Source organism: Heloderma suspectum, chromosome 2, assembly GCF_057233095.1.
Source record: "Heloderma suspectum isolate Gila_16-S chromosome 2, 16-S_ref, whole genome shotgun sequence".
NCBI classification, from domain to species: domain Eukaryota; kingdom Metazoa; phylum Chordata; class Lepidosauria; order Squamata; family Helodermatidae; genus Heloderma; species Heloderma suspectum.
Genome location: NC_139459.1, coordinates 188,251,590 through 188,275,369, shown reverse-complemented (window position 1 = coordinate 188,275,369; position 23,780 = coordinate 188,251,590). Strand labels below are relative to the sequence as shown.

Genomic DNA, 23,780 nt, shown 5'->3' with positions numbered 1-23,780 from the left:
TGTCGGGGATGCTCTGACTTGGATTCCTGCATTGAGCAGCGGGTTAGACTTGATGGTCTTGTAGGCCCCTTCCAACCCTACTATTCTATGATTCTATGAAAGGGAAAAATACTGTATATGTGTTTGGCTTATACTGTATTGTTCCTGGCTAGTAGAAATACTTTTTGGCTTCTTAGGTCCAGACATATGGGCCCCTAGATATGCAGATGGATGCATATTCAAATTGATTGATTGATTGATTGCATTCATATCCCGCCTTTTTTCCTCTTGCAAGGAACCCAAAATGGTATCATTTTAGCCAAAGACCCTCAATTGCAATGCATTTTGATTGGCAGTTCCTGTTTCCAGCTGAATGCAGCCATTTGAGTAGTGCCCATGGCTATGCAAACATGGCCTGCCCTAAAGATACACAGAGTAGTGAGTTCCCTCCCCCATTTGTATTATAGTCCCTATGTCCAACTGGTGGCTTTCAAATGAGAACAAGGAGGGAGGGCTGCATGCAGCTCTAATCTTTTCTTGACTATGATTTTGCTCCCTTAGATACCGAACCAATCTGGGCTCTTCTCCTGTGGGATGTCTTATGTTTTCCAGCGTGCATCTTATAAAAAGACATCTCACAAAAGGAGAGCCCAGAGACTAGATCTGCAGAGAGTCAAAAGAGAAAGAAACGAAAACCAAAAAATAAAAAAGCTGTGCAGTGCACCTTTAAGACTGAATCTGTGGAATAACGCCTATCCACCAGATTGTTCAAATTTATCAGCTACATTCTGAAGGGCTGTCATTTGAATTAAACTTTGAAGTTTCCATGTTGCCCCCACCCCCATTACTTAGGTCATGGTTTGACTGGCTACCTCTGGGTGCCACAGTTGATTTTCTTCCAATGCAGAATAGGGAAATATCCTTTGTAATGATGTTCATTACCAGCAGTCTCCTTCTTCCAAAAATGGATATGGGTGTGTGCAAACGTACCATTTTTGAGAGTTGAAGCGGTCTTGCTGATTGACAAATACCATGAGCCACTTCAAATACCATGTTACTACTTCAGCTGTGTTACCAACTCTTTAAAAAAAAGGTTATATGGGTTTGAGTTCACATGGGGAAAATCCATCTCTGGAAGGCTCATATTGACCCCTATTTGTGATGTCACTAATCGATCTACGCACTCCCCCACCCAGGGAAGTCACTTGTATAAGAGAGTTCCTTTATAGCAGGGGTCGGGAATCTGTGGCTCCCCAGATGTGTTAGATGCCATTTCCCAGAGCCAGTGGTCAGGGGTGATGTTAAGTTGTAATCAGTGCTTTTGTGGCAAACTTCGAAGTGCAGGTTCCCATTGTGACAGTCCCCATAACCATGGCCCCAAGGAGAAACCAAAAAAGCAGGCAGCTGTGTGAGCCCTGGCTCCACTACACCACCGGTTGTAATCCAACAACATCTGGAAGACCATAGGTGCTTCACCCTTGCTTTATAGACCTAGGCCAGCCTTCTCCAACTTGATACCCTCCAGATGTGTTGCACTACAATGCCCAGCATGGGAGGGCACCAGATTGGGGAAGGCTGACATAGGCCATTATCCTAAATACAGAGTTAGTCTGACCAAGCCCTCCAGAGTTCAACGGTGCTCAAGTATACGTAACTGTGTGGCTGTAACGTTTTGTGACGCATTGGTCTAGATTGCATGGACTGATTTGGGGAGTGGCAGCAGGTGAAGAAACGGTCCTAAATTGTGCCCTGGAGGCAAAAAATGTGGTGACAACCTTACAGATACACTGAGGGCTGTGTGGCGGGGATGGCATTACAAGTCACTGTGAAACTTAGACACAGTGCTTGTCTGATGCATTTGTAGTTGTGGTATATACCTTCTTAAATAGCTTTAATAGAAATAAATGCCAAGCACTTGTAAAGTTGTGCTCAGTCATGAAGCACATTTGGGTTATCTGTCCTCTGAACCTTGGCTGTTGTGAGGATGACATGGGGGTGGTGCGGGAGAACCCCCCTGTTTCTTTTCAGCACCTTTGTAGCTCCTCGGAGGAAGGATGGGATAAATATTAAATCATCCTAATGCTTTTGTACTGATTGTCAGGAACACCCAGAACAAGTTTAACTTGCTAGGCAATTGGGTAGAATAGTTACCTGTGTGGTTTCTCTTATATCTTTGTAAGTAGAGGTGGCAGAAACTTTGGCTGAAGCAATATATTTATGTTGACTTCCATGTTCTTCCCTCCAAGGTTTCATTTCTTTTTAAAACCCAGCCTGGGCAGGCTGTGTTTAAACATACCACGGAGACGTGGAGAGAGGCTGAACAACCCTTTCCCCCTCCTGCCATTTTTCAGCTCAAAATTGCTCTCCACTAGGGATGTGCGACGCTGGGAATTCCATTCCACAGGGTTTCTGTCCTGGCAAGCTGCAGTGGACTGTAACAGATTCCTCCCCCACTGGCCGTTCCTCTTGTAAATATCCTTGTCAATTTCATCCTCTCCACAAACTACTTCCTTTAGCCCCACAGAGCCATATTCCTTTCTTGTCAATTCCCCCCACCCATTGCTAAAGTGGAGGATGAAATTAACAAATTATTTGAATATGGCTCTGCTGGCTTAAAGGAGGCAGTTAGTGGAGAGGATGAAACTGACAAGGAAATTTGCAAGAGGGGAACATGCCTCTGTGGGACTTCATAGCAGACAGGTGGACTTGCAATTGCGTGCATTTGCATAAGAATGCCATCAACTAAAAAACACACAGAACACCATTTGTGCAAATTTCAAGCCCCCCCCCCCCGCCAATTGTCGCCACTAAAAAAAAAGGGAATCCACATATTGGCTGGACTGACTACAGATCCCCTCGAAGCCAGCCCTTGGGGGTGGGGGACAGGGAATGGAACGAAAGCCGCAGGGCCAAACTGGAAAAATCTGTTGAGTTGTCACCCCCCAAATAGAATTCTCATACAGCCCTACTCTCCACAAGTTACTTTTTTCACCCATAAGGGTAAAGATGCAGGATTCCCCAATATCTTGGAGCCAGTGTGGTGTAGTGGCAAGAGTGTTGGACTGGGAGCTGGGAGATCCGGGTTCTAGTCCCCACTTGGCCATGGAAGCTCACTGGGTGACTTTGGGCCAGTCACACACTCTTAGCCCAACCCACCTCACAGGGTTGTTGTTGTGAGGATAAAATGGAGAGGAGGAGGATAATGTAAGCCGCCTTGGGTTCCTTGCAAGAGGAAAAAAGGCGGGGTATAAATGCAATAAATAAAATAAATAAAATAATCTTTTCTCCACCCCACATGTGAAACAGCTCAGGGATAGTGATATTTCACTTGGAAAATATCAGTGGGAGGGATGGGTTGAGCCACCTCTCTCCAGCTGCTTTGGATTAAAAAAAAAAAAGCAGAAGCAGAAAAAAAGAGAAAGCCTCAAAGCAAAGAATCACAAAACTCCAAGTAAAATGTAGTTTGAGCCATAGGTCTTGCTCACAGCATGCCTGATAATGGAAGACCCATTTATTTAAATCCAAGTGTGCCCCAATCATGTATAAAGCAGGGGGTAGAAGGCTCAGTTATAAGAGCTAAATGGGAGTGCAGATGAGGGGACCTAAACCCTCCCCCCCCCCCGCAGCTTATTGTACAAATTCATGTTTTTGCCAGTCAACTCTGAAGCCAAAACTGAGCCCACTTAGGAAAGGTTTCAGTGCCAGTCCTCAAACATGCACCCCTCTCGCTCATAAAACTGGGCCCCATGCCCCCCTCCAGTTTATACAGGGCTTCAGACCTGAGTTTAAAGAAAGGTGTCTGCCAACATCACCTATAGTTCATGCTTTTTACTTTATAAAAGGAAGTTTTAAACTGGAATGTCCCTCCAGCTGCAATCCTAAACTCGCTCACTAGGAAGTAAGTCCTATTCGACTTAGAGGGACTTACATATGAGTAAACATGCTTCAGATTGTGCTGAGAGGGAAGGGGCCAGGGATTCCAGACTCCTGCAAGCCCCCTGTGGGTACAGCCCTTCTTGGGGAGGTGGGTGATTAGATGTCACTAAAGCCGTGCTGTAGTGCCAGGAACTGTTTATATGCTGTTTGACTGTGGGTTTTCTGCACAAGCGTAAAATACGCTATAGGGCCCACAATTGGGTATCCTGAAGTGAAACATGCTGGTGGTAGGCCTGTTTGTTTGCATTTATTTATTTATTTATTTATTTATTTATTTCTATACCGCCCAATAGCCGAAGTGCTCTCATTTGCCCCAAACATATACAAAGCAGGAGCAATTTTAAGAATAAAATAGTTGTATAGGTAAGAAGAACTGAGCTCTGTCATATCTGCCCTTCAGATGCATTGGAATACAAGTCCCATCAACCCCAGACAGCATGGCCAGTGGCTATGCTGGCTGGGGTTGATGGGACTTGTATTCCAATGCATCTGAAGGGTACTACGTTGAGGAAGTCCATTTTATAAACTCCAAGCGAGCATATATCATTAAGCAATACATAGATTTGGGTTTACTAGATACTTATTCTGTATTTGCGTTTACCAGGTGCTAACTCTAGAGTGTAAGTGCAGACAGTGTGTGAACCTGGCCATAGCTCAGTGGCAGATGGTTACCTTCGCTTGCAGAGAACACTGAGTCCAGTCCCTGCCTTCACCAAATAAAGGCTCTTCAGCAAAGCAGCCTTAGGAAAGGGTTCCGAAGGTATGGAAGCTGGTTTTAAGGCCTACTGAGGGTTAATAGGTCTAAGTAGATATTAAAGTGCTTTTCTATAAAAAATAATAACACCTGAAGTACCTTACAGCAAAAAAACATCCAGTTAGCCCAATAAGATCGCACCAATAGAATCTACAAACATCATCTCCACACTTGGCAAAAACAATTAGAAGTCAGATAAAAGCGACAGAGACACAAATGGCTTGTTAAAAGCCTTAGTAAATAAAAATGACTTAATTTACCCTCCAGAGGGAACACCAGTGTGGTGTCTCCACCAATCTGTTTCGGAAAGGCATGCTGGAAGTGGGGATTACCACTGAAAAGGCCCTGGTAGGCCAATAATTCCCCAAGTGTTTTGAGGCACACTTGTGTTCCAGGAGAGAACTAAATAAGGAAATCAATTAAAGGTTCTGTTGAGTCCAAAGTGAGTGGCTTTTTCCAAGGGAGAGCAGTGCTGGTATATCTCTGCATTGAGTGTGATTTAACAATACAGTAGAATTGCCTGCCACAACAGAGGTTTCCTGTTGCATCTCTGCATGAGTCAGTGGGCCAGTTCACATGATTGCAGGTGAGGGAAATAAGCCAAGGTGGCTTATTTCCCCCACCGCATGTGTCGGCTGGATTTCCCTAATTACTCTCGCTGGCGCAGCTTGCTGTATTGTCCAAACTTGGGTGGCATGGCTTGTTGCGGGGGATGGGGGACAATGATGACGGACAACCCTCAAATAACTCAACAACAGCCCATGGCTTATTTGAGGGTTGCTGCTCCCTCAAACAAGCCATGCCACCTGCATTTGGGTAACACGGCAAGCCATGCCAGCGGAGATAATTAGGGAAATCCAGCTGGCATGTGATCAACACATGTGGTGGGGTTAAAAAACCACCATGGCTTGTTAACCGTGCTGTGATCATGCAAACCAGGGCACTGTTCCGAACTTGCCTTGGATCTGAGGCATGCTCAGAACAGGAACTCTTGCAGGAACACAACAGTAGCCTCCTCTTGTGGCCAGGCAATTCTTACTCATTTCCCCAGTTGGAAACCTTCTGAGGTATAAGAAGGAGTATCTCCAGCTTTAGTTGGAAAAAAAAAGTGTGTTTTAGCTATTAGATGTATGGGATACACTAAGCTTGGCCATTGGTCCCCATGTCTATATAAGCTGCTTATAGGTCTGAGTAACTTCTCTTCGCTGTCTGACTAGCCTAGGGGTACAGAGCTTCTTTCAGCCTGAGGGCCAAATTCCATTTCAGATAAGTTTTCGGGGGCCACATTCCAGTGGTGGGTGGTGCCAAAGGCAAAGGAGGCAGGGCCAAAAATACCAGCATATTTTAGCTGAAAGCTCTGTCTGCCAGTAATTAAGCCTCAGGGGAGGCATTCCAAGCTTTTAGAATGGGGAAAAATCTACACAAAAGCTGGGAAACCACGAGATGCTTGGTAGTTGGGGGGGAAAGGGGACGGGGCCAAAAAAAGGGGGCATGGGCTGTTTGAGGGGGCAGCAACCTCAGGAGGTTGGCAAATTCTTAAAGTGATGGGAGTACCAGACCACCTTACCTGTCTCCTGAGAAACCTGTATGAGGGTCAAGAAGCAACAGTAAGAACCAGACATGGAACAACCGATTGGTTCAAAATTGGGAAAGGAGTACAACAAGGCTGCATATTGTCACCCTGCTTATTTAACTTATATGCAGAGTACATCATGAGAAATGCCGGATTGGATGAATCACAGGTCGGAATTAAGTTTGCCGGGAGAATTATCAACAACCTCCGATATGCAGACGATACCACCCTAATGGCAGAAAGCGAAGAGGATCTCAAGAGCCTCTTGTTGAGGGTGAAAGAGGAGAGTGCAAAAGCTGGTTTGAAACTCAACATTAAAAAAACTAAGATCATGTCATCTGGCCCTATCACTTCCTGGCATATAGAAGGGGAAGAAAAGGAAGCAGTGACAGATTTTACTTTCTTGGGCTCCAAGATCACCACAGATGGTGACTGTAGCCATGAAATTAAAAGACGCTTGCTCCTGGGGAGGAAAGCTATGGCCAACCTAGACAGCATAGTAAGAAGCAGAGACATCACCTTGCCGACAAAGGTCCGTCTAATCAAAGCTATGGTTTTCCCAGTAGTAATGTATGGCTGTGAGAGCTGGACTATAAGGAAGGCTGAGTGCCGAAGAATTGATGCTTTCGAACTGTGGTGCTGGAGAAGACTCTTACGAGTCCCCTGGACTGCAAGGAGGTCAAATCAGTCCATCCTAAAGGAAATCAACCCTGAGTGCTCATTGGAAGGACAGATAATGAAGCTGAAGCTCCAATATTTTGGCCACCTAATGCGAAGAGAAAACTCCCTGGAAAAGACCCTGATGCTGGGAAAGACTGAAGGCAAAAGGAGAAGGGGACGGCAGAGGATGAGATGGCTAGGTAGCATCACCGATGCAATGAATATGAACTTGAGCACGCTCCGGGAGAGAGCGCAGGACAGGAAGGCCTGGCGTGCTATGGTCCATGGGGTCACGAAGAGTCGGACACGACTGAACGACTGAACAACAACAACAACAACAAACCTCAGGAGGGTTGGATTCTTATATTTTATAAGCAAACGGGCCTGCCTTAAGGAGTGATATTAGTAGCCCTGTTGCTGGGCTTGAGTTTAGGAATAATCATTCCTTTTTCAGGGCACTCAGGAGTCCCATTTCCTGCCTGGCATCACATTGTATTTTTCTTTTCTCTTATTAAAAATAGGTTGCAAAGGAAACAATCAGTTTGGGTGCTGTTTGGATTGCCAGAAGGAAATGTATGGGATGTTCGCAGCTGTTGTTGGGGCGTTCCCCCACCCCCACCCCAGCACAATATATGTTCTGTCACTTTCTCCAGTGCATTGCATTTTAGAGGAGGGACTACATCTGATGACAACATCCAAAAGAATCCCCCTCCCTTCCCAGAAAAGGTAGCATTCCTCCAGTGGTTCCCGTTTTAGCACATTTTTCCAACACAGCAAAACTTTACTGTTGTGGTCATATTTTATAAGAAAACAACTGCATAATTAGTTACATTTCTAAATGGTACATAGCATATGGTGTATAAGGTGTTTGCAGATCATTCTGTAGTTCACATGGAGTTCTTGCCCTCTGCCTTTTTCTTTCCCTCAGGAGAGAATTCTTAAAATTGTGGAAAACAATACGTTCCATTTTCAGCTTAAACTTGGATTTTGAGTGAGAACTCTGTGTGTTCTGCAGTTTCACCATATAGACTTGCGGTATTGGGTATACAATTCAGAATCTTGCGGATTCTTTTATAAACAAAATAAGTGGCTAGACCCTAAGGTTGTACAGTTTAGTGTAAAAACATGTGGGTGATGCCTGGTGAAACTTCAGAAGCCACAGCAGAGTGCCTTGACAGCCCCACATGTTCTGGCACAAACAAAAACCCAGGAGGTTTAACAAGCACTTCTACGTGGGGCTTATGGACATGTTTAGCACAGTCGGTTGTTGGTTACTCAGGCCTGAGCTATGCAGTCCTTTTGCACTTGGAGCTGTTTGGAGGTTCATCAGGGCATGCATGCCATCTGAAATCATTACTTGGATGCCAGGTTGTTTTGATGTGGTGAACCTAACACATCTTGGAATGTTGTATTGAAAACCTGTAGCAGCCGTCCTCAACCTGGTACCCTCCAGGTGTGTTGGGACTACAACTCCCAGCAAGTTTTTGGAGCTGACCATCATTACTGTTAGGCCCTTTCAGAATCACAAAATTCAACTGCCTTATGCTATAGTAATGCTGGGTGAGGGAGGGAGATGAAATGGGTGTGCGTGTGAGCTATTGGAACATGAAAGAAGAGGTAATTTTAGGAAGGAAAGACCATTGATGCCACCTGCAAAGCATCAGTAGTGTAGAATTATGGCTCTTGGCTATATGAACACTTCTGTATATGCAATGTTAGAATACTTCAGCTGCCCATGTATGTGGATTCTACTGGGTTGTGGCTGCTAGGGCTTTACACCAGGGGTGGACAGCAAGTAGCTCACCAGATGTTTTGGACTTCAACTCCCAGAAGCACCTGCCAGCATGGCCAATGGTCAGGAATGCTGGGAGTGAAGTCCAAAATCTCCGGAGATCTACTTTCTGCCCACCCCTGGCTTTGCAGTGTGCATACATAGAAAGGTGAAGCTCCAAGCATAAAATGTGCTATATTTTTGTGAATGTGGAGTCAGTAGGGAGTGCTGTGTGTCTGTAGCGGGCATGCGCGCACATGCCTGCAGCTTTCCAGCAGCATTCCATTCTCCCTATCTCATCCTTATCTGCTGTCCCTGAGAGAAGACACACGCTTACACACCCACCCTTCGCTGTCTCACTTGATTCTGGAATGAGGGAGAGGCAGAGCTGTCCTCTGAGAAAGTGATAAGTTGATAGAAAAGAGGCTGCCAGCAGGGGCAGAACACGGCCTTCTGCAGTTCCTGACCCTATTTGGCCTGTCAGTTCCATGATACCTATTAGATGGATGCAGTGATGTGGGTTTTCAAGGAAATTTTGAATTGGAAAATTTTCTGGAAAAAAATCAAGTGCAAATTAGATTAAGTTGCATAGGGTGATTTGCATAGGAAAAAATTGGTTTACACCAGAAAAAATAAATTTGCCTAGGAAATTTTTCAGTTTGTATCAGAAAATATTTTGATGCCCTAGAGGAGTAGATGTTTCGGTTTATGACTCCCATTAGCTATGCTGGCTAGAGCTGATGGAACATCTGGAGGGTTACAAGTTGCCCACCCATGCCCCAGAGAGACCTTATTTAGCATGTTTGTTTTATTTGCATTTAGTAAACAAAGCTAAAAAAAAAAGTACCTCATGTTAATGTTTTGTCCCAATACAGCACAAATATTTGACCTGAAGTATTTGAGGTGGAAGGTAAAAGGACACTTAACATGTTTTAAATGTTGTATTATGTAGAACTTTTTCTTGGAAAACTAGTAAAAATTTAAAGACAACAGCATGTACTTCCCTTAGTAAAATACAAAGGTACTGAAAACTGTTGACACGCTAATACATTTTAACAACCCAAAGAAAGAACTGTGCATGATATGCTGACAACCACTCATTATTTCAGCAGAGTTCAGCTCTCTCTCATTAAGGTTGTTGGGGCACCTTCAGTTTTTCTGTTGTTACTTATTTAGTTTCATTTCACACTGAGATATATATGTATTTCAGTGATATATATGTATTCTCTCACATACCTGCTAGGGATAATCACCTGAAAAACATTAATTACAACTTTGAAACTGCCAAGCTTGCTTAATATTGCATTTGCAATTGGCATACGCTCATTTTTACTAATGAACTGATGAAATGGAAAATTTTCTGTGGAAAAATAAAGCTCTGGAAAAATTTCCAGCCCACATCACTGGATGGATGTTTGAGAAGGTGGCATGCAGAGAGGGCTCAGGAGGGGGAGAGGTGGGATTCTTCTCTCAATTGCCAGAATGTATTGAGAAAGTGAGGAACACAAACAGTGGAAATGGGTCCTCCGCGGAGGGGATCTGTGTGGTGCTGACCAGAAGGCATGAGGCCCTTCCCCTAATGAGTAGACCTGTGGATGCCTGGATGAAAATATGGAACCCTTTCGGTTCCTGCGGCTAACACTTTTTGGCCTCCATATATGTGTCCCAGTAAAAAAAGGGAAGAGCATTTTTTTCATTTGCTACGGATTAACTTTAAGAGAAGAGGGAATCGAGTATTAATTGATCCTGATAAACAGGAGTACAGGGGCAACTGGCTGTATACTACCAGTGATAACACTTCCATACATGAGCTAATGCCAAAGATAGTACAGTGCCAGTAATGATATTTGGCTCTGTGTACAACGGCATCCGCCCCTAAGAGTGATGCATAATGCTTCCACCAGGTGCTAGACTAATTAAAACTTTTGTGCTATTCAATTGTGCATACAATCCTCACAGGAATTAATGCTGGTTCTTCTAACCAGGATGATGCATAAGCTGCAACTGCACCATCAAGTGCAAATGCTGATACTTGGGAAGAACTCAGCATTCTGAAAATGGCAGTTTGCATTTTCTAAAAAGAAGTTTCTAGCCCTGAAGGCTATAAAGATAGGTTTTGGAAGTGTGTGTATCTTGGTGAAATATTAGAAACTGATCCAGATTTCCACTGGTCAAAGTGGCACAGTGAGGAGTGGGTTACCCCTGTGCAGAATGTTGATCCCCACCCCAAGGCACAGTAAGTATACATAGGTTCAGTTATAGCTACTGTGGAGGAAATCATTCATATTCATGAGGCCTTAGGCAAACGACGGATTAGCGGTGCTCAAGAACAGAGGTCCTGTTCTGTGACCCATGTGTTCAGTGTGAAGAACATACAAGAACAGCTGATGTCAGCACATTGCCGTTGTGTTAAAAGTGATACCGATTTTGAGAGAGCCAAATATTCCCCCTCCATCTGAGACTTCAGTCTGCATCACAGCATTGGCACTGCGGGCAATGGGATGAGCCACTGTGTTACAAAATTGTGCTGTTAAAATATCAAGGGTGACATGGGATGACCCAGCACTGAGACCACTCAGAAACCACATCAGCAGTGCTGGAAAAGGGATCAAGCAAGTCTGCTCTGCAAATCTCTCTCCATCAGGTCATTCTGAACAAATCCAGGGTCTGTGCTCAAATGTAAAATTAACATAAGACGGTCAGGGGCTACATTCAGATATCACGTTCCCAATCCAAACCAGGGCATGGAGGATTAGGGACAAATGAGCCTTGTGTTTGTGCACTCCCTCCTAGCTTCATAATAAGTTGCATCCTGGTTTATTCAGAGTTAGCTGTTACATCCAAACCGGCAAACTATGGTATGAGTGAGCCCTCCAAACCAGGATTGCAAATCATGTTTTCGACCTGGTTTACAGTCCTGATTTCGAGAGCTTGCTCAACCCATACTTTTGCCAGTTCAGATGTAAAGGCAAACTTTCATTTGATCTACCCAGGAAGTAATTCATTAAGCCATGTGCGCAAGATGTGGGAGGGGAGATGAGGAGATCACAAGCTATGGGGCTCATCCCTGAGTCTCCAAACCATGGTTCAGAGGATCGAGAATGTGAAGTCTGAACAGAGATGTGAAGGCCTGGGGAAAAACTGGAAAAATTTGGGAAAAACCCATTTTTCCCCATTTTTTCCTGAGGACCATTTTTGTTTTTTTCTGAAAAACTGGAACAATTGAACAGCTTTGGATTATAAAATATTTTCTTTTAGAATTTAATACAAAGAATTTATGTATTGTTACCCAGCCTTTACTCCCCCCAAAATGATTTCTAAAAAATATGTAATAAGAAGACATTTATAGAAAGAGTAGAGATGTAAAATGTCTGAAAATAATAAAGCCATGGGGAAATTTTTTTAAAATCCTCTCTGTAAGATCACCAGCATAGTTAGTTCTTTCATTCCTTATTAAAATTATTGATCCAAAGTATATTTTACTGATAGACATTTATGCTCACTTTCCCAACATGTGAGTAGAGTCACCATTGTGCACTCTTGACAATAAATGTGCACTCTTGACAGCTGGGGTTTTGTTCGATAGAGTCCTGTATTTCTGATGCTGTAGCAGTCATTTAATGTAGTTCTAATCTATTCAGACAAGAATTACAAGTTTACTAACTGAGTTTACTTTTAAAAGTTTTAAAATATAATTTTATGAACAAACTAAGTCATACATAAAATAAGGAACAGAAGGCTGCTTTTTGTTCTGAAAGCAGTCCTCCCCATTCTGGTGCCCTCCGGATGTTTTGGAGTGCAATGCCCAGCATTCCTGACCATTGGCTATACTGCCCGAGGCTGATGGGAGCTGAAGTCCACAATATCTGGAGGTCACCAGTTTGGGGAAGGCCATCTTAAAGAAACAAAGTTACTTTAGAGCTGTAAAGAGTGCCAAAAAAAAAAAAGTATTGCTTATTTTTTTTATTTTTCCAAAATTTCCAATTTTTCCAGAAAAAAATGGGGAAAAATGTGTTTGTTTTTTTCCATGGCCTCAAAATTTCCAAAAATGGTGCATCTCTAGGTCTGAATGTAGCCCGTGTGTAGCCAAATACTTCTCAAATACTGTTTTGGAAGAGGTGAAAATAGAGACAACCTCTAGCTTAGCAGGTGGGCAATTTTTCTTTTCCTGCCTTGTATGAATTCTCTCTCTCTCTCGCTCTCGCTCTCCGTCCCTCCCTTCTACTGCCGTGAAGTGCCGTGGTTCTAGCTCAGGGCTGAGCAACTCATGACGTAGGTGCCACAAGTACCACAGCCATGTAAGTCAGGGATGGGGAACATGTAGCTCTCCAGATGTTCCTGGATTGCCACTCCCATCATTCCTTACCATTGGCTGTGCTGGCTGAGGCTGAGGGAAGTTGCAGTCCAAGATGTCTGGAGGGCCACATGGTCCCTACCCCTGATGTTGGTTTTTGATGCTTCTGGATTGGAACAGGAAGGCCCACAGGCCTGATAGAGCATTGAGTCCTCTTCTGCTTCCTGCTTCTCTGGTACTGAGCTGCTGGTCGCTCTCTGGCTCAGAAGATGGGAGTGGAAAAAGCTGCTTGTGTTGTATACTGTACTGCTAGAGTGACACCATCTTGTAGTTTGGACTCAAGATGTGACATACGTGCCAAAAGGGCTGTCTGTCACTGCCTGTAAGGGGATGCTGGTTAAGCATCACTAGCCCAAAGACAGCTGGATCGTCTTAGCTGCTGAAAGGGCCCGAACGTCATCTTGCCGAGCTTGATGTTTGGCTTTCACAGTTGTGCCAGATATAGGGAGCATCTGGGTCTGTCCATGGGGTGGAGGAAGGAGAGTATTTGTATGATGTAACTCTTTTATCTGTTTGGTGTAGCTTTCTCCCCCCCCCCCCCGCCTCTTCCCATATGCTGATGGATAGCGGAGAGACATGAAGAATATAATAGTCATGGTATTCATTTTTGAATTATTTTTATGAGATTTTCAAAAAAGATCGAAATAACACATCAAAAACGACACACACACTCGCATATATATAGAACAGACATTCCCAACCTGATGCCCTCCAGATGTGTTGGACTATAGTTCCAGTTATCCCCAGCCTGCAGGGCCGTTGGCCATGCTGGCTGGGGCTGACGGAGGTTGTAGTCCAGCACATCTCCAGGATACTATGTTGGGGAAAGCGGATACAGAACGTTATTTGGCATTCAAGGACAAGAGCTATGAATGTGATGCTTGTTCTCCAGGTGCAGAATTCCATCTGAAACACGGCTTCTGGCGTTTGATTCCAGAGAGAGAGAGCGCACAGCAGTTCTCTGGGCTGCTTGCTTGGTCCTGACATGTGTGCTCATCACTTGATGAAGTTGTGATTTGCATATGTGAATGACCCATCGCAGGTCGTGCCATAGATAGGCCTTTCATATTGCGTCTCGTCTTGTCAGATACAGTGCTTTTCAGTGGCATCGATTCAGACATTCATCTGCAAGAAACCAAGTGATATAGATGCATGTGAGTGAACCTGCCCTCCGTAATGGAAGATTCCAAGCTTTATGGAAGAACTTGATAAATAGGCCACTCTACAAAAAGGGTTTTGTGACCAGAGCAATGGAGTTCCTGCATGTCTCCCTCTTCCTTGCTTATGGCCTCCAGGTAACTGTTAACCTTTCATCCACACTTTTTCTTCCTGTCACCACTCTACCCATTTCTTTTCCATTCCAAATTCTAGCAAAGCTAAAATATGTATTCAGAATAAAACATGAGCACTGAACACAGCTGTAAAAAAAGAAGCAAATTGGTGTGTGTTAATTTTTACATTTGTTATTTTGAGCACAAAAGCAGGGTTACTTCTGACCAGACCTGCTAAAGGCCTTCTGCCCCTATCAGAGTATAGTTCCATAATCTGTTTGAAAGCTGAGTTGTGCCAGGGAGGAAATTCAGATATTTTCAGAACTTCCCATCTTTTCCTCTGTATCTCTTACTCCCTGGGGAGGGGTGGGGGTGGTTATGTGTGTGCATCTGCATGTATATATTTCGGCAGCTGCTAAGCTGCTATGTTGCTTTCATGTGTTTTGGTCACAGAAAGACCTGAAACGCTCAAAATTGTCCCCTTCCAGCAGTGAGAGGCCGTTTATAGGTAGAAGCCATTTTGTAATTAGTTCCTGAGCTGCTTCTGGCTCTGCTGTGATGCATGATGGCAGCCTCCCATCCTTGAGGGAGAGGAAGATTTTGTCTGTCTAATCTTCTTCTCCCTCAAGGATGGGAGGCTGCCATATGCAAAACGCATCTTTTCATTTTTCATGCATCTTTTTATTTTTCTGCACAGGTTTTTTTTCCTGTATCTCCTGTAAGCTTGTGGTGAAGTCCTGAGCAGGGTTTTGTTAGAACTGAAAAGAGAATGAAGATAAACCTGAGTTTGAAATAAGTCTGATAATGAGCTTGCTGGATGGCCTCTATTTTAAATGTGTTGCTGTGTCATATTGTAATGTAGATAGCATGGAAGGGTCTGTGGCTCAGTGGTAGAGCATATGTTTTGCTTGCAAAAGGTCCCGGGTTCTGGCAGCTCCAGATAGAGCTGGAAAAACCTCTGCCTGAATTCCCAGAGAACCACTGCTAGGCGACTTGGTAGAAGGCAGCTTCCTATGTTCCTATAGACTAGGGGTGGGCAACCTGTGGCCCTTGGCCCAGTTTCATGTGGCCCTCAACATAATTTCAGAAGCCCCATGCATCTGATCAGTTCAGCCCTCTGGCAAGAGCAATATGCGCCTTCCCTGGCAGCCTGCTGCACAAGAAGGAAGAGGGAGAAAGAGCAAAGGGGGTGGCAGAAAAAGAAAGAACAGGGGCGGCCCACTCACTACCACTGGCTCTGGCCCTGCCCACTGTCAAGATGCGTCCTCCGGCAAATTAACTTGCAAGGAAATGTGGCCCTGGGTGGAAAAAACATTGCCCGCCCCTTCTGTAGATGTACGGATGACTGTGGCATGGGGACAATCTATCTGTACAATCCTAGGGAGAATAGCACGGAGAAAATGTGGTTTGAGACTTGGGCCACACACATCTGTAGTACATCACTGGATGTCAGGAGGCAAGCCAGGTCATGGGTGGGCATGGCAGGATCAGGAGGAAAGCTAAGGGTAGGGAACTGTCCAACAGACCAAACAGGTTTATGGGAGAGTCGGGACAGAGCAAGGCAAGCAGCTCTGAGTAGGAGCTGTTGACTAGCCTTCTCCCTGCCTCTTCTAGCTTCCTTTTTATAGGAGGTGCTTGCAGGCTGGAGCCAACGAGAGCAGGGAGGTGGCCGCAGATGAACTTGCATTCATTTCAAGACAGCGCAGGATGGCGGAGCAATTCTCTCCACTTGATTTATGCCGGCCACTGAATATGTGAACTAAGTCCATTGAAAAGTCTGCCAGGTGAAACAAAGGTTCTCTCTATGCTGTCCTATCTGCTGTGCTGGCCCAGTTATGCATGCAGGCCATCCTTTGATGTTCCAATCCATTGGGTGATGCAATGCACTTGCAAACCAGCCGTTAGAATAGTGAAGTGGTCACCAGGGTGGGCCAGGTAGGCCTTGGATTCTTTCAGCCAAGTTAGACTCTGCATTGCTAACATGAAGCCATTACCCAGCTGATCCAGAAATGATGATAAAAATCCAAAGCCCTGGTATCAAAGAAGCATTCTTCTAAAAGGCCATCATGGAGGAAACAGATCCGTGGAGAAGGTGCCACCACTGAAAAGACCTTTCCACCTTCCTAACCTCTTGCTCTTGGCTATGCTGGCTGTGGATGATGGGGATTGTAGTCTAACACATCTGGAAGGTGCCAGGTTGGGGAAAGCTGCAAAGCCTGGAAAGAGACACGTGTGTGCGTTTGTGCGTGTAATGAATGAGCATGTGGGTGGAGGCAGGGCAGGCACCATTTGCCCTTTCTTGGTCATCCACAACACGTTTTGACACTTGATCCAGGTGAGTGGCAGATATCCTCTCTGTTCTCAGTCCCCTGGGACTGAGTTCTAAACATAGGTAGGAATCTGTTGAACCATTGTTCTGGCCACAGATTGTATGACCTCAGCAAAATAATGGGGCATTATTTATGAATCTCTCCCTGGTTTTAGGGGTGTTTTCAGATGGGTGGGGCTTTTTGCAGGGTGTGTGTGTGTTTCTTTCTAGCCTTGCTAAAATTTTGGGCGGTTGATTAAATCACCCCCCTTAGGAGTCACCTTCCCTAGGCACCTTTCCCAGTTTTATCCTGCAGTAAATGCACAGCTTGTTTTTCCATTGGGGTGCGGAGAATGCAAACGATACAGCGCAATGTCCTTGCAACAAACCATGATTTTTTTGTTTGTTTCTGGGGAAGAGATGCAATCCTCTCTTCTCCCCCAGCTAATGTGCTTGTTGCAGTGGTGAGTGCTGTGTAGACTTGCAGTTGCATGTATGTTCTGGGGCACCTGTTGGGTTGCATTTGTGACATCACAGACTTGGATGATGGACAGACCCCATGGCTGTGTAAAATGAAGCATAAAAATGTGTGGGCGGCATGAAATCTCAGAAACAGAGCAGAATTTCCACTGGTGTGGGGGGTGGGCGGTGGGCTACAGTTCACAATATGCCCATCTATGCAAATATGCAGAAATTGACTTTTTGTGGGGCGGTGGAGGTTGGGGGAAAGAACTCCGGTTTTCCTGACGCAAAATTTCCAGTTTATTTTCCTAAGCACACGCAGTGCTGCTTCTGACTCTCCTGCATATCGAGGAACTGAGCCTTTGGGGCCACCTCTGAGAGAGGAGCTGTGGTTGTAGTGCAATCAGGGCCGGCCTTACTATTAGACAGATGAAGGAGATGTCTCAGGCTGCTGACGCTGGGACTTGGCAGCAAGGTGTTGGAGGAGAGAGCTGTCTGGCAAGTGGCCTGCTCTGTGCCCCTAAGCTAGCATGCTGCCTTCAGATGTGGTGGGGGATGCTGGCGTTGAGGAAAGATTCAACTGCCAGTCCAGTTGGATTCTGAACATGCAATGGGTGGGGACGCCATGTTGTTCTTTGCCTCAGGCAGAAAAATATCTTGGGCCGGGCCTGATTGCAGTTGTTCTACTCTGGTTGGAGACCAGCCCTGAGGGCCAAAACAGACATGATGCAGGAGATCCCAGATTTTAAAATTCCAAGCTTTTAGAATGGGGAAAAATCTACACAAAAGCTGGGAAACCACGAGATGCTTGGTAGTTGGGGGGGAAAGGGGACGGGGCCAAAAAAAGGGGGCATGGGCTGTTTGAGGGGGCAGCAACCTCAGGAGGTTGGCAAATTCTTAAAGTGATGGGAGTACCAGACCACCTTACCTGTCTCCTGAGAAACCTGTATGAGGGTCAAGAAGCAACAGTAAGAACCAGACATGGAACAACCGATTGGTTCAAAATTGGGAAAGGAGTACAACAAGGCTGCATATTGTCACCCTGCTTATTTAACTTATATGCAGAGTACATCATGAGAAATGCCGGATTGGATGAATCACAGGTCGGAATTAAGTTTGCCGGGAGAATTATCAACAACCTCCGATATGCAGACGATACCACCCTAATGGCAGAAAGCGAAGAGGATCTCAAGAGCCTCTTGTTGAGGGTGAAAGAGGAGAGTGCAAAAGCTGGTTTGAAACTCAACATTAAAAAAACTAAGATCATGTCATCTGGCCCTATCACTTCCTGGCATATAGAAGGGGAAGAAAAGGAAGCAGTGACAGATTTTACTTTCTTGGGCTCCAAGATCACCACAGATGGTGACTGTAGCCATGAAATTAAAAGACGCTTGCTCCTGGGGAGGAAAGCTATGGCCAACCTAGACAGCATAGTAAGAAGCAGAGACATCACCTTGCCGACAAAGGTCCGTCTAATCAAAGCTATGGTTTTCCCAGTAGTAATGTATGGCTGTGAGAGCTGGACTATAAGGAAGGCTGAGTGCCGAAGAATTGATGCTTTCGAACTGTGGTGCTGGAGAAGACTCTTACGAGTCCCCTGGACTGCAAGGAGGTCAAATCAGTCCATCCTAAAGGAAATCAACCCTGAGTGCTCATTGGAAGGACAGATAATGAAGCTGAAGCTCCAATATTTTGGCCACCTAATGCGAAGAGAAAACTCCCTGGAAAAGACCCTGATGCTGGGAAAGACTGAAGGCAAAAGGAGAAGGGGACGGCAGAGGATGAGATGGCTAGGTAGCATCACCGATGCAATGAATATGAACTTGAGCACGCTCCGGGAGAGAGCGCAGGACAGGAAGGCCTGGCGTGCTATGGTCCATGGGGTCACGAAGAGTCGGACACGACTGAACGACTGAACAACAACAACAACAACAAACCTCAGGAGGGTTGGATTCTTATATTTTATAAGCAAACGGGCCTGCCTTAAGGAGTGATATTAGTAGCCCTGTTGCTGGGCTTGAGTTTAGGAATAATCATTCCTTTTTCAGGGCACTCAGGAGTCCCATTTCCTGCCTGGCATCACATTGTATTTTTCTTTTCTCTTATTAAAAATAGGTTGCAAAGGAAACAATCAGTTTGGGTGCTGTTTGGATTGCCAGAAGGAAATGTATGGGATGTTCGCAGCTGTTGTTGGGGCGTTCCCCCACCCCCACCCCAGCACAATATATGTTCTGTCACTTTCTCCAGTGCATTGCATTTTAGAGGAGGGACTACATCTGATGACAACATCCAAAAGAATCCCCCTCCCTTCCCAGAAAAGGTAGCATTCCTCCAGTGGTTCCCGTTTTAGCACATTTTTCCAACACAGCAAAACTTTACTGTTGTGGTCATATTTTATAAGAAAACAACTGCATAATTAGTTACATTTCTAAATGGTACATAGCATATGGTGTATAAGGTGTTTGCAGATCATTCTGTAGTTCACATGGAGTTCTTGCCCTCTGCCTTTTTCTTTCCCTCAGGAGAGAATTCTTAAAATTGTGGAAAACAATACGTTCCATTTTCAGCTTAAACTTGGATTTTGAGTGAGAACTCTGTGTGTTCTGCAGTTTCACCATATAGACTTGCGGTATTGGGTATACAATTCAGAATCTTGCGGATTCTTTTATAAACAAAATAAGTGGCTAGACCCTAAGGTTGTACAGTTTAGTGTAAAAACATGTGGGTGATGCCTGGTGAAACTTCAGAAGCCACAGCAGAGTGCCTTGACAGCCCCACATGTTCTGGCACAAACAAAAACCCAGGAGGTTTAACAAGCACTTCTACGTGGGGCTTATGGACATGTTTAGCACAGTCGGTTGTTGGTTACTCAGGCCTGAGCTATGCAGTCCTTTTGCACTTGGAGCTGTTTGGAGGTTCATCAGGGCATGCATGCCATCTGAAATCATTACTTGGATGCCAGGTTGTTTTGATGTGGTGAACCTAACACATCTTGGAATGTTGTATTGAAAACCTGTAGCAGCCGTCCTCAACCTGGTACCCTCCAGGTGTGTTGGGACTACAACTCCCAGCAAGTTTTTGGAGCTGACCATCATTACTGTTAGGCCCTTTCAGAATCACAAAATTCAACTGCCTTATGCTATAGTAATGCTGGGTGAGGGAGGGAGATGAAATGGGTGTGCGTGTGAGCTATTGGAACATGAAAGAAGAGGTAATTTTAGGAAGGAAAGACCATTGATGCCACCTGCAAAGCATCAGTAGTGTAGAATTATGGCTCTTGGCTATATGAACACTTCTGTATATGCAATGTTAGAATACTTCAGCTGCCCATGTATGTGGATTCTACTGGGTTGTGGCTGCTAGGGCTTTACACCAGGGGTGGACAGCAAGTAGCTCACCAGATGTTTTGGACTTCAACTCCCAGAAGCACCTGCCAGCATGGCCAATGGTCAGGAATGCTGGGAGTGAAGTCCAAAATCTCCGGAGATCTACTTTCTGCCCACCCCTGGCTTTGCAGTGTGCATACATAGAAAGGTGAAGCTCCAAGCATAAAATGTGCTATATTTTTGTGAATGTGGAGTCAGTAGGGAGTGCTGTGTGTCTGTAGCGGGCATGCGCGCACATGCCTGCAGCTTTCCAGCAGCATTCCATTCTCCCTATCTCATCCTTATCTGCTGTCCCTGAGAGAAGACACACGCTTACACACCCACCCTTCGCTGTCTCACTTGATTCTGGAATGAGGGAGAGGCAGAGCTGTCCTCTGAGAAAGTGATAAGTTGATAGAAAAGAGGCTGCCAGCAGGGGCAGAACACGGTCTTCTGCAGTTCCTGACCCTATTTGGCCTGTCAGTTCCATGATACCTATTAGATGGATGCAGTGATGTGGGTTTTCAAGGAAATTTTGAATTGGAAAATTTTCTGGAAAAAAATCAAGTGCAAATTAGATTAAGTTGCATAGGGTGATTTGCATAGGAAAAAATTGGTTTACACCAGAAAAAATAAATTTGCCTAGGAAATTTTTCAGTTTGTATCAGAAAATATTTTGATGCCCTAGAGGAGTAGATGTTTCGGTTTATGACTCCCATTAGCTATGCTGGCTAGAGCTGATGGAACATCTGGAGGGTTACAAGTTGCCCACCCATGCCCCAGAGAGACCTTATTTAGCATGTTTGTTTTATTTGCATTTAGTAAACAAAGCTAAAAAAAAAAGTACCTCATGTTAATGTTTTGTCCCAATACAGCACAAATATTTGACCTGAAGTATTTGAGGTGGAAGGTAAAAGGACACTTAACATGTTTTAAATGTTGTATTATGTAGAACTTTTTCTTGGAAAACTAGTAAAAATTTAAAGACAACAGCATGTACTTCCCTTAGTAAAATACAAAGGTACTGAAAACTGTTGGCCAAAACAGACATGATGCAGCACTGAGCACTGAGGGCCAAAACAGACATGATGCAGGAGATCCCAGATTTTAAAATCCCAGATTTTACAAATCACTTTCAAGGAGCTGCTGAGGGTGGAGGGCAGGGTGTGTGTGAGTTTTGATTGGAGCAGCAGCTCTGGGGGAGAGGGTGTTTAGCCCTCTCCCACTATTTCCACAATCTAAATTGTTCCCTACAGCTGCTACTTATCCTGCAACAGGGTCAGGGTGGGGTGGGAAACGGGCATGTTACCACTGCGGATCTAGCAGCAGCTTTGGGGTAGGGGGAGTGGCGGATTCAGATCAGGAGAACAGAATGGGGAAAACAGTTACCCAGCCCCTCCCCGGTGCTCCTGGTCTGACTGAAATCTGTTTAGTGAACATTTGTTAGTGGTTTGGAAATAAGCCCAGGACAGACAGAAGTAGAGAGAGGTGAGGCCTGTGGTGTAATTTTGTGATCCTGGGGAAGCAAAAGGCTTGCAAACCACCAAGGCTTGCCTTGATGCGCTGGATTTCCCAGTATTGATGTTAAACACATAGGAGAGAAACACATGCCACTCTCAACTGAGAGGACAGGGCTATGGCGCTCTGTTCCTCCTGAGTCACTGGAGACAGAAATTGGAAGCAATCAAGGAGGCAGTGTCTGCTGCTTAGCAGCTACCTGCCCCTTCCTAGAGAGGGTTGTCCCTCTCCCCTTGAGAGCTGACGCTCTGCTCCTTCAGTCTGGTGCCACAGGTATCAGGAAGGAGTCCCTCTCTGCCATGAATGCTTGCGATGGATGGAAAAGTTGCGATGGATGGAAAAGCCGGCCAGAAAGATTCTAGAGCAGTGGTTCTCAACCTGTGGGTCACGACCCCTTTGGGGGTCGAACGACCCTTTCACAGGGGTTGCCTTAGACCATCACTACGACAACTTGGAAGGGTTCAGCTGGGTGGATTACAGCGAGCCTGGCGGCTGAGACGGCGTCACGCTTATGATACGCTCAGCTCCGACGGTGAGTGGAGGAGGCGTCGGGCCGACGGCGAGCTGCCGCCCCCGAGGGGGCTTTTCTGCCCGCCCCCACCGGCTTCTCTCTCCTTCGCCACCCCGCTCCCGTCTCGCCTCGCTCTCGTCTCTTCGCTACACAAAGGTGTCACTGTTGTGTCCCGCTGCTCTGGGGTGAGCTCGGAGGGGTGCCAGGCGCTGGACGGGACCAGCGGGGTTTCGTGGCAGGCTTCGTGGGCAGGCTCCGCAACAGGCCCAGGGCTTGCCTCCGACCATGTGAAGAGTTCCGGAGATGGGCCTATCCAGGAGGCGAGAGAGGATAGGGATGGGGATGAGGATGAGGATGAGGAGGTCGGTCTTGAGCCAACCCTTCGAGGTTAACTGTCAAAAGAAGCCCAAAATCTTTGGGTAAAATCCAACTAAAGCCCTACTTAAGGTAGACGCATTGAAATGAATGGGACTGACGTTCATAGAATCATAGAATAGTAGGGTAGGAAGGGTCCTATAAGGCCATCGAGTCCAACCCCAAGGTAGTCATGACAGTTTTAAGTCCCGTTCATTTTAATGGGTCTACTCTAAGAAGGGCTTTAGTTGGATTTTATCCAGAGTTGCCCAATTGCCCAGCTGTGGATTTTGAAGTTATTGCCTGGCTTCCCGCCCCTGTCTTGGCCTTTTACGTAAAGAGAGGAACGGTGTCTCTGAGCGTGTGCAGAGTTGCAGCTGTGAGAAGATGCAGAGTGGGCCTCTTGAGCATGTGCAAAGGTCTTGGGCATGCGCAAAATGGCCCTGTTGGAAGGGAACACTGGAGAGGCAGTCAAATGGGGTGAGTGGGCTATGGGTGTCATTAAGGCTGCAATTAAATGTGTGCTTATGTGGGAGTAAGCTTACTTGAGAGTAAGCCTCTATTGAACTGACAGCGGGGCTCACTTCTTGGGCAGGACCAAGGTATTTGGGTGCCTGAAGCAGAAAATCCAAACATAATTCTTCCTGCTACCAAATTCATGCTAACATGAGACCTGACCCACCAAGACATGCTCCTGCACAAGCCCCATTGAAAGTGCAAGTGCTTTCACTGTGGGGCACACACAGGGGAATGCCCTGGTGGGTTGTGCGCCAGAGATCAGACCATCTGCCTCCAACTGCTGTGTGTGTTTTAGTTTATAAAGTTTTATAGTAACTTTCAGTTTTTTACGGGAGCAATGACTCAAAGCAAATGCCAAGATGTGGGGTGAGGGAGTAAGGGAGAAGGAAAAGGAAAAGACCGGGAGGAGAACATAAAGATGCAGAGGGATAAAATCATACCATCA

General features: G+C 45.5%; 1 protein-coding gene across 3 annotated transcripts in view; it reads left to right on the top strand.

Moving 5' to 3' along the window:
* The window catches only part of CTDSP2 (CTD small phosphatase 2), a 73,760-nt gene that overhangs the window by 23,397 nt on the left and 26,583 nt on the right, over positions 1 to 23,780 (top strand). Inside the window, exon 2 of one of the 3 annotated variants that reach the window (XM_084836831.1) lies at positions 6,374 to 7,433. The exons of the other annotated variants lie outside the window; for them this stretch is intronic. Coding sequence (XP_084692957.1) covers positions 6,374 to 7,224 — 851 coding nt within the window. The 3' untranslated portion in view covers positions 7,225 to 7,433. Of the gene's footprint in view, positions 1 to 6,373; positions 7,434 to 23,780 lie in introns of those variants that run through there. 3 annotated transcript variants of the gene reach the window in all.